We start from the raw sequence: 11,827 nt of genomic DNA, 5'->3' as shown, positions 1-11,827 counted from the left end.
TACAATGATTACCTTTCAAAAAAGCACAATTTTAAATAGACGACATCTTCGCATTCATGAAAGTTAGTTTTCCCAGGGTAATAATGAGGCGAAGTATTAATAAAGAATTAATTATAAACAAAAAATGCCTGAAAGGCCGTTTTGTCAACGGTTTCCTGACTATATCTTAATCGAAATATAGGACATCCCCCTACAATAAGTAAGTATACATAAGTATATGCCGAGGTTGAAAGATCACATTTGGATTTTTATGGTCAGGAAAAGATCGGATAAAGAGAATTATGTACCAGGATTACTCACAAGGTTTAAAAATGATGAATTTAAGTTGCTTATAAAGATTACTTATTAACAATTACTTTACAGAAAACGGGATGCAAGATGGAAGCTGTATTTTGATGTTTGTTTTCGATCAGGGGGGGGGGGGAATTTCTGTTTCTATATGTAACTTTGACACTTCGAAATTAAATTTAAAAATGCCGCCATTTTATTCAGAAATGATGAAGGCTTGGCAAGATCTATTCAGAGGAGGCTAACCCAATTGTATTCAATAATCATAATATTTGTATAAGAGGTATAACAATTTTTTATAGTGATTTTCCAACAAATAGGCAATATGCAACATGATATAGACAAGTGCAGGGGGGGTGACTTCGCCACCTCCACCCCCATGAGAGGGTTAGGCCTTGATGTGCTAACCTCGTTTTATGTAGCAGATAGTTAAAAGGCAGAGGTAATTGTAATTGCAATTAATTTTTAACAATACATTATACATATTATACTATTAGTCTATGAAACTGCATACAAAAAGCGACATTTCTGAAATTTGAGTATTCAAGTTTGATACCTTATATACGTGCTAAAAGGAATGATACAGAGTTGGAATCACATGATAATAGTATATCAATGAAGTTTTCTGGAACATTTCAAGGTAACTGATTTATTTTTCATAGAATTATGTAAATTCAGGTATTTGAGGTATTTGAACAATTTTCAATTTTGGGGAAAATGACACACAAAAATGCAGTTTTTACTTAAAATCTCAGCCAAATGACTTACTTATCCCTTATTAATAGCACCAAATTATAGGAAATTTATTTGTCTTTCATATGACAATGATTTTGAGGCAATGAAATTTTTATGTTAATAATCTATGTACGAAAAATCAAATGTTCTGAATATTTTGCGGCCATTTTGAAGAAGTGCCTTCTCAGGTTAATTCTCAGGATACATCCTGGTTACCTCGTGTATTCATGTTCAGAGTAAAAAACTGTTCAAGAAGCATCATGTGAAAATTTCTAATTATCTGTGTAGCATCCTTATTGCTCAATTATAACCAGGACTATATCCAGTGCACCAAAATCTATAGCTCCATCTACGTTTATTGCATTATAACCAAAACCGGAGCAAACTGGTTCGCTACAGTATTGAGTTTGTGTAAAAATCATTTGAATGAAATCCTTAATAAAAACATTTTGAAAATAGTGGTGCTGCCCCCGTAACAACACTGTATATGCATGGTAATACTCTAGTTATTATGTCAGTCTAATTTTGTTTTCCTTTTCCCGCAGACCATCCTCCAACATAATCTAACTCCAAATGCAACCATAAACACAATCACTGCCACTATCAGCAGAAGAAACGCCATCACATCCAGCATAAAATACTCTATTACAGAGAGTTCCATTGCAGACGATTTGAGATACTGGCCGCCATATTTGATCACATGCTCTATCCAGAATGCAGCTTGTTCTCTTGCCTGCACAGGCCTTTCTTTAATGATGGTAGAAACCGTTTTAGCCACTTCTGTGTACCTAGTAAAACAGGGAGGAAAATATTTTACAGATTATTTCTTGCTTCGTAAATATATAAAAACAAAGGACCACAAGCCACACACCTGGGGCACGTTGCATAAAACTTTTTACCTGAAAAAACTCAGGTTGCTTTTACCAGAATTTTTGCCCTGTGTTAAAGTCAATAGCAGAAATCAGACTAACCTTAGTTTTCAGTTTTTACCAGAGTTTTCTCAGGTAAAAAGTTTTGTGCAACAGGCCCCTGGTTTCCCGACTTTAATCCCAGATTTTTCAACCCTTCTTGGATGGATCACTGAAAATGTAATTATGTTCTCTTTTGGCATTCATGAAATCCTGCCTCGCAAGAGAAAGCTTTATCAAAACAGAAAAAAATCAGTGTTTGTGAAAACAAAACGGAACGTTTCTTATAAATGTCAAAATATATGTAATGTCAATCGTTTTGGTAAGACAGATATGTAAAAAAAAAAGATAGCATTTGCTGCTGATGACAAGCTTGAGGAAATCGAGGAAAAAACAAGCTTGGGGAAACTGATCCAGTCCTCCATCTAGAGAAGAGTGGTCATTTGTATTTATCCATCATCCACTTAGCGGTACTCCGAGCTTAAAAATAATCATATCTAAATTGATAAGAATGTAAATCACCTAGCAAAATTGGATCAATATGTGAAGAGAAAAAGTTAATGAACTTTCAAGTTTATCAATATTTTGTGAAAAAAGTTATATGCACGTTGTCATGAGCATTCATTTGATGGGCCTTTCTTGTGTTATATGTTTATTTATCTGTTCAAATCATATTATTTCAGCCTGGGATGGAATACCCCTTTAAAATAATAGTGCATTCCTAATCTTTCTGCTAATTAGAAAATGTAATTATCTTAATTTGAATATGAACTTACTTTGGATTGCTGATGACGTCATGTAAGGCGTTGTAGATTACGTCTGCACTGGCAGCCATTTTGTCTATCTTCCTGCCCATACCTCGCGCTTCGACTCTGGCTGCGACGTCGAACTGATCCCCATGAAGCGGGACGACGACAATGGGGACGCCGTGATAACATGCTTCTTGGAAGCCGTTGTTGCCTCCTTGATAGAGAAACACTCGAGTCTTAGGATGGCCTGTGAAGACAAGAAAAGATATAAAAAGATTATAAGATATGATCTTGAATATATTATCTGCTTAAAGTAATACTCAAACATGTCTAAAGAGTGTTTAAGATAAGTACATCAGTTCATGAAAGGTTCAGGCGTATAGAATAAAGGTTGATTTTCGCCCTATTTTCTAGTCAAATGGATCGTGGTTCATTGATTCTGTTCTAAACATGACCAAAAAGTTTGGTCAATATTCAGGGCTCGTTTTGTTTTGTTGGTTTGTTTGTGTTTTTTATGAGAGTTGCCAGCGATAGCATTTAGAGTTCAATTAACCCAAACAAAAAAAGTTAAAAGCAAAAAAAAAAAAAAAAAAACCCACGAAAATTGATGGGGGGGATCAAAATCTGCATAATTGACTATATCCAGCGTTTATTCTTGTCCAAACATTTACGTCAATGGTTCCAAATATTGGTATTAATAAATCATTATATTGAGCACATGTGTACAAGCAACAGCCGTCATCAACAATCGTCACCATTAAACACGACAGACTACCATTTCACACCCACCAAGAAGATCATTCTGAGGAACCCATGGCATGACCTTCACATTGGAAGGAACTTTGAGTTCATCGATTGGATCCTTCATTTGCCATATCACCTTCTGCGGCAATCTTCGGAAAGCTTCGGCAAACTCTTCGGCAAATCCCGGTTGAACGATCGTGATCTCTCCGAAGTACGTGCCGAAAGTGAACAAAATAACACCATGGTCGCCTGAGCTCTCCATAAAATCTTCCAGCTCCTGAAGATGAAAAATCGGCAATGATAAAGGGATAAGAACTATCAGAAAAAAAAGTTAATATATCAAACATTGAAACCGTGTACTACATGTACAGGTAGATTTTGAGAGATATGAAACCCATATAGATATACAAAGCAACGTTAACTCAACGGATTTGGTTGCATCATTGATACTACTTTTATTGCCGGGACGGATTTAAGTCTCCACGCGATACCATTTTAAGTAGGCCTACTGTCGCATAATAAATGTAAATATTTTGTGAGACGAAATGAATTTGATTTTCTCTTACTACCAGAAGTATAACTTTCCTTTACTCCACTTGCTCTATACTGCAGCAAGATTTACAGTTAAAATCAATCATATTCGAACAATTATGATAGAGGCTTGGGTTGATGAACAGAGACCTTCAACCCGGAGGTCAAAATGCCTGGCCTACCCAAAACTATACACACCTCGTTAAGTTCTGCGGCTGGCCATGCTGTCAGACCACCACCGACAGGAATCACGTTTGGCGTAATCGGGAAAGGGAACTCCATGACGAAGTCAAAGTTCTGGAGATGCAAATCAGCAAGTTCATGATAAAGAGACATCTTGTAGTTAATGACATTCTCAAGCCCTGTATTTTTCCCTACGCGTACATAGGCTGGCATGGCCACTCCCCCACCAAGCAAAGCATAGACAACGGATTGTAGTAGGTTGGCCGTCCGCTGAAAGAAACTCATCCTGTTGGTGAAGCCTGTGTTGAGTTCTGGCTGATATGCCGGGTTGTACGGCGAACCGTAAGAGAACAACGCCATGCCCTGAGGGGTGAATGGCATCAGGGTCACAAGGGCTATCCTCTTGCTGTAGTTCAGGTTGCGTTCCAGCGCCGCCCGGATCATCACGCCACACAACCAAGTCATATCAACGACGACGGCGTCTACGACTTCCAGACGCTTCATGAGCTCGACGTCGAGGAGGATATCTTCACAGTCGTCTGCCATCGACTCAATCAAGAAGAAGGTGGTCTTGATGAGACCGTCATTGCTTCGCCCCAACGAAAGGGCTCCGAAGTCTTTCCAGAAATCTCGGATCTCTTGGACGGACCGTTTGTGATGATCAAATACTTCGAAAGACAGATTAGAGTATTTGGGGTTCCTTGTATGGTGTTCGAATGCCCTGCTGATGAGGAGTGTTGCGTTGTGACCTCGCTGGACGAGACCTTCACCGACTCCTGTCCCGACGAAGAAATGACTCCCTTCTCCATGCATGGAAGATATCAAGACATTGCTACCGGAACCACAGCGTGGTGATAGAAATAAAACAAGATAGATTCCAGATATGGTTGTATAAATAACGCGAGATATATTCACATCCATCTTAATAAGAGTGTCGGCCAATTGTCCAATTTGTTTTTATTTTGTTCTGATGATGACTTATGAAAACTGCTGAAATCTTGGAATGACTACCCAATCGATCGAACTTTACATAATAGTAGTCTTATACATCTTGTAGGAAGCTTTCCCTCAGACCACTCGCGGATGACAAAGGATTCAGTGAGGTATATAGGGTCACCCCTTTAAAGAATGTTGGTTATAGGGCACAGATTTGATTCAATTCAATTCATTTATTAGGTAAAAATCGCATGAGTAGATATATACATTGTAAATTGTGAGGATCAAACACCCTATAGGAAAGCCAGAGGCTTGAAAAGCAGGGGGATACAAATACAGTAAATAACTTACAGGAGGACTAAAATACATAGGAAATAGCAATTGAAATAATACATGAAACAAGTTACAATATTTACATAACATGACAATACAAGATAAAAAAATATATTAACTGTTTGATTAGTTTTGGTTCAGTTTAAAGGAATCACTTGTATGTGGCAAGAAGATGCTTTTAAATTTCGCTTTAAATGAGGAAAGGGTGGTCATTCTTTTAAATAGTGGGTCGAGACTTAATCCAAAATTGAGCCCCTTTGTGTTTAATAGAGTTCGTCTGTCGTAGTTTTAAGCGTGAATATGGCACAATTATAATTATTCTCTAACTTGTATTAACACTATGTTTTTTTATCAACCGTAAGAAAATAATCATTGAATATAGCTGGTAACATGTTATTCATATATCGAAACATAAAGAGTGCTGCTTTTATTTTTATAATAGATTTTTTTTAATAGAGGTGGAGTATGGGCAAAATTATGCGTGCATGTTAGAACATAGACGAATTGCTTTCTTTTAAAGTACAACCAATCTGCTTAAAGGCATGGTCACACCGCCCGAGCGTTGTTGGAGCGGTCGTGGAGCGGTAGGGAAAGAGGGCCGAATTTCGCTCACAAAATTGGGGGAAAAAATCGAAAAAAGAAATCGAAATCGAAAATGCGATGGTGAACGGTAGCGAGCGGTGATGATTTTTTTCTCTCAGCTCTACGACCGCTCCAACAACGCTCGGGCGGTGTGACCACGCCATAAATGACATGAACTTGGTTTGAGCACGGAGATCCCGGGGAGGTGGAACTAAAAGTTGTATCTTGTGGAGGTGGACCTCAAGTGTGTGGAAAGTCAGCTTTTGAAAGCATGAGAAGGGACGCATATTTCGTTTTTACTCCTTTGCCTCAGAGGAAGGGTGCACGTGCACCCCCCATGCAGCCTATATGCTATAATCGGCATTTTAGTGGTGTCAGGGCACACGCCACTAACTATTTCCCCATAGACTCATGTGTTGAAAATGAGATTTTTAAAAAAATCGCCAAAATAAGTCTTGATAATGACATCATCCACATTCTTATCATTTGGTAGTTCATCCAAAATCCTTTAAACGCTAAAAACATGAAAGGGGGGGGGGGGGTATTCAGCATTTTTTCGCGCTACAGGGGCTCTAACCAAGACCACATGCAAACCTGGTTGCAGTCACAGTGGTAAAAATGGTGGAGGTCATAATGGCAGAGGTAAAAATGGCTGAGGTAAAAATGACAGAGGTATAGATTGCCAGTCTTAAACCCCCATGCCCCAAAATCCAAAAACCCCTCCATGTACAGTAAATTAAATAAGGGTTCTGAGAAGAAATAAGAATTATTATGTTGGACTATATGGAAAGAGTAACATTTTTAAATCATACTTCAGATCTTCTGTACCAAATTGATAGCATTTGTGTTGGTATTTTTTTTTCCTGGATTTACATGCACGGCCTTCTCAAGTCAGTTCACTTTTATAATATTCAAATTTGAAGCACACTTTGGATCCCATGCAAGTATAATACTTAAATTATTAAAGGGGAAATTCACCCTGACATAAAGTTTATTGTAAAAATAACAGAAAATAATTAAAATGATATTGGTGGGGGTTTTAGGGAATCCATCAAAGATTTAAGAAAGCTATTGGAAATTTATATTTTAATCGTGACGTCTTTTCCGAGCAATTTTCCCAATACATGGTGTAATAAAGATGAAATGTCATTTTCTTAAAAAAATAGTTTTTATATATACCAAGTTAAGTATATCAAAATATCATTTCACATCCGCTCCTGAAATAATTTTTTTTCAGCAATCACGAACCACTGATTAAAAAAGTGATAAGTATACATTTTGGTGCATAAAATACAGAGCAGCTGCTCGTATATGACGTCACAGATCACCTTATTTTCTGTTATTTTCACAGTAAACCATTTGTCAGGGTGAACTTCCCCTTCAAAATACGTCGATAGAATGGTAGAAACGTCCATAAATTTAAATCTCTGATTCGCTACACATTTCCAAATTCATAAGGTAGCAGTTATCATAGAAACTAGTTAAGAAACCTGACATTCTCTTGGACTAGGTGCAATGAGATATTGCTCTGAAACCTTAACATTAATAATAGTTATATCATTTAGATTAAAGTATATACTTATCATATCAATTCTTTTCGGATCCATTATGATGTTGGAATATGAATAATTACCTTCACTGTTAGAAGAAGTTCCTGCAGCAGAGTCTCGAGAACACCTGTAATCTTACCAGATTGCGTAATCTTACAGGAAATTGGTATTTGGTGTGTGTAATCTTACAAATTTCCTTAAATAAAACACTCTTTTCCCCTTTTTCTAACAGACCTGTTCTGTTAAATTGCAGAAAAATTCCTGTTTCATGAATTTAAAGAATGATTCTGGTATTGCTTTCTGCAAAATATTTTTTTATTTTTCTGTAAAATCAGGGTTTTTTTAACAGTGTTTATTTTTACCTTGGCCATTTTTACCCCTGCCATCTTTTCCTCTGCCATTTTACCTCTGCCATTTTTACCTTTGCCATTATTACCTCTGCCATTTTTACCTCTGCCATTATTACTTCTGCCATTTTTACCTCTGCCATTTTTCCTTCTGCCATTTTTACCTCTGCCATTTTTACCTCTGCCATTATTTCTTCTGCCATTATTACCTCTGCCATTTTTACCTGGCACCTCCCTCTCTATGCCCATATGAAAAAAAAATGATCAGGGGTCCGTTGCAGAAAGAGTTGCGTTTAAACGCAAGCCAAAAATCAATCGCAAGTCCCGAATGCGCGCTGTTGATTGGTTGAAAATCAAGTTGCGCATGGTTTTTAGAGTTGCGATTGATTGCAGCTCTTACTGTAACGGGCCCCAGATATGCACCATTGATTTTAAAGGAATATTTTTCCAATCTATAGTGATGTGCGTCCGGCCGTCACGGTTCAGTTTTGATTGTGATGCACTTTTTTTTTTTGCTTTTTTTTTTTTAACAAGTGCACACATAGTAAGCAACATTGCATACAGCATTTCCATTTATCTGAAAGCAGGATAAAAGAGCATTCCAGATTAAATGCCTTGCTCATTGGCATAGGTGCCACGGCTGGGGATCGAACCCCGGACTTTCCAAGTATAGCCAGGCGCCTTATACCACTCGGCCACGGTTGGTTTATCTACGAGTGAGTCGAATAAAAGATGATTTGTAAATTGATAATTAAAGGGATGGTCCGGGCCGGAAATAGTCATATCTAAATAAATAGAGCAAAATTCACAAGGTGAAATTCTAAAAATTTCATCAAAATCGGATAACACATAACGAAGTTATTGAATTTTAAAGTTTATCAATATTTTGTGAAAATAGTTAGGTATGCACATTGTCGTGAATATTGATTATGTGGGCTGAAGATGTCATATCCACACTTTTTTATCTAATGTTCTTACATGAAATCATGATTGTTTTATTTTTTGTACATGTGTAAATGACATGTCTCCAATGATTATGACGAAAGTTGCGCAATAAATAACGAATGCACTTAGTCAGTTGTCATTCCAATTGTTTTAGTTCTTGGTACAAATTTTTTGAATAAACCTAATTTCATATAATAAAGTACAAAACAACAAGTAGGGATATGACATTATCAGCCCATCTAATGAATATTCATGAAGACATGCCTAGAACTGTTTCACAGGAATAATGCAAATTATAAAAATTCAATAACTTTGTTATTTGTTATCCGATTTGATCAAATTTTCAGCAATTTGCTTTGTGAATTTTACTCTACTTATTGAGATATTAATATCTTCAACCTGGAGCATCAGATCAGAAAACAAAACTGAAGTACACTTGACAAGTATTACGTTATTATTTGAACCCTATAAACAAGTGAAGCGATCATGGACGTGGTAACAGACGTCGGCTTTTACCGCCCCACCCCCGTCACCTCACTAAAATCGGACACTAAACACCTAAAAAGAGTTGGGGATAATAGGTGCCTCTTTATTAAAACATTTTAGTCTTTTCTAAGCCCTCGCAACTTTGACCGTGAACACATAGCTTTTCTAGCGAAATATATATAATGATAATAATAACAATAATAACAATTTTTATATACCGCCAATTCGCAAATTGCCTCTAAGCGGTTAAGAAAAAGGAAATATGAAGTAAAAAGAAAATAGAAATACCGTTCACAACAAAGTGTATCAAAACTAATATTACAATTTACACCAGATCATGAATAAAAAAACACCATCAAATGGCCCAATAAAACATAATAAGATCAATATAAGATTTAAAAAGGTATACCCTCGTCTGTTTTCAGTATTTTAGTGTTTTTAACAATTGACACTTATTTCGTTACGTACAAAACGTGCCTAATCTTGAAAAAGAGATCATCTTACATGTCTTACGTGTTTCTTTAGACACGCATGGGATCCATTCATCAATGGAAGTGGCCCCGTGGGTCATTGGGGGCGATGTCACATACACTGTAAAAACTGTAGTGTGCGGTAAAACTGACACCAATTTGTGTTAATAGAGGACAACACCCTGAGGTGTTAAAATTACGGTTACACTTCGTAATTTCGAAACACGTAAATTGCAAATACAGTTTAAAATAATTTTCAGGAGAAGCTCTTAATAAAAATGACATCCCCTCCAATACAAATCATATTATCTGGAGGTTACTCGCACGCGACCAACACACTTAATCCCCTGCATCTTTAAACCATTTGCTTGGGCAGTAATTGCTCAGATAAAATCGAAATTAAGCAAATGCTTGATCCGGGCGCCTATGGCCACAACACACACATGTATCATCGTTTGTTATTACTTTTATTGCATAAATTCATGTTATCTTGCAAGGACAACACCGTTTTTTTGCCAAAATGAATTAATTTTATAATCGGAAATACGAACCTTATTCAAATTTCGGATTAACGAACCTTATTTTGTTTTCGGATTAACGAACATTCGGAATTACGAACCTCATTTCGTTTTCGGATTAACGAACCTTCGGAATAACGAAGCTTCGGAACTACGAACCTCATTTCGTTTTTGGATTAACGAACCTTCGGAATAACCGAAGCTTCCGAATTACGAATATATGCGAAAATTACATCCTAGAGATTGAACATAACACCAAAGAGTGTAAATGTAACAACCATAGGTGTTGTAATAACACCTATAGGTGTAAAACTAACACCACCAATTTAACACCGGTGTAAAATAAGTGGTGTGGTCCTCTATGTACACCGGTTAACAGCACAGTTTTTACTGTTTATAATTATCCTTTCTGCTTGAATGATTAGAGAGGGTCAGTCTTTTTGAAGTTCGAATACTGCAGTTCGTAGTTCCTTTCTGTGCATGATCAAAAGATTCTACGCATGATCAGAAGGAGGTCATTTGTACTAAAGTGACATGGTGCTTTAAAATCTAATGAGAAAAGCACCAACTTTGATGTCTTGATTATTCATATATTCTTTTGAATTGTCGTTTTCATTTACATCCACATAAAACAACAATGCTTCCACGAACGACTGGTATTTCACAGTTTGTCAAGTACATTGTGCAACATGCTAAAATATGCATTCAAAGTAGGAATGCAACAAATACCTTCATTAAGTGTTCATTGGTGTGCTATTCTAGTCACCTGGTCTATTCAATTTCTTCATCCTGCTATGTAAGGCAAGCTTACGTAATATCTTGCTTTGAAATCTGCCTATCATGATGCTTGAGTCCACGATGGCATGTGTTCTACCTACGTTTAGCAGCACCCATCCATCTTCTCAGGGCATTCTCCCTTTTCTCTTTTTTTGGGGGGGGGTGGGGAAGGGTGGATATATTTTAGGACGGGTTGTTTTGTCCTATAAAAACTATATTTTTTTTGATAACTTCGTATTTATTTTGTGAGAATTATTTCTCTTTTTTTTCTGATTTGATTACATATGTCTGTATTTGTACTCTGTTATTGGTTTTGTTATCTATTTTTGAGGGGCCCACATTGTACAAGCATTGCTTTTTAGTGGGTCCCTCCATTTCCCTCTTAATTTAATTTCTATTGAAAAATAGTATACTTATTTAAAACCTCCAATGTGTTGCCCAAATCGTGTAAGTTTTTTTTTCACAACATATGTATTATTATTTTTGTTTCTTTGCAATGGATACAAATACTTATGATTATATATATGGCATACAATTTGTTTTTGTTTGATGGAAGTGAAATTAATAAAATTGAATTGAAATAAATAAAATTGAATTGAATTGAAATGAAATGAAAGAAATGAAAGGTAATTTGACCAAAATTGCCCATGAAGTAACTACGAACTGGTCTATTATCATCTGTTCACGAAGAAAGACATCTGACAGCCGGGTCAGGTTATCTATAGGCATGAAGGTCACTATCGGG

General features: G+C 36.5%; 1 protein-coding gene across 1 annotated transcript; it reads right to left on the bottom strand.

Annotated features, from left to right (window-relative positions):
- Positions 1-413: 413 nt before the first annotated feature.
- On the bottom strand, positions 414-5,207 carry LOC121413786 (UDP-glucuronosyltransferase 2B13-like). The gene is made up of 4 exons (XM_041606739.1): positions 4,154-5,207; positions 3,470-3,701; positions 2,708-2,927; positions 414-1,811 (listed from the first exon to the last, which is right to left on the bottom strand). The coding sequence occupies exons 1-4, from the start codon at positions 5,057-5,059 to the stop codon at positions 1,538-1,540; spliced, it is 1,632 nt and encodes a 543-aa protein (XP_041462673.1). The 5' UTR covers positions 5,060-5,207; the 3' UTR covers positions 414-1,537.
- Positions 5,208-11,827: the final 6,620 nt, after the last annotated feature.

This window comes from Lytechinus variegatus, chromosome 4, assembly GCF_018143015.1.
Source record: "Lytechinus variegatus isolate NC3 chromosome 4, Lvar_3.0, whole genome shotgun sequence".
In the NCBI taxonomy this organism is placed as follows: Eukaryota; Metazoa; Echinodermata; class Echinoidea; order Temnopleuroida; family Toxopneustidae; genus Lytechinus; species Lytechinus variegatus.
The sequence above is the reverse complement of the archived record's forward strand: the minus strand, read 5'-3'. Positions and strand labels throughout refer to the sequence as shown.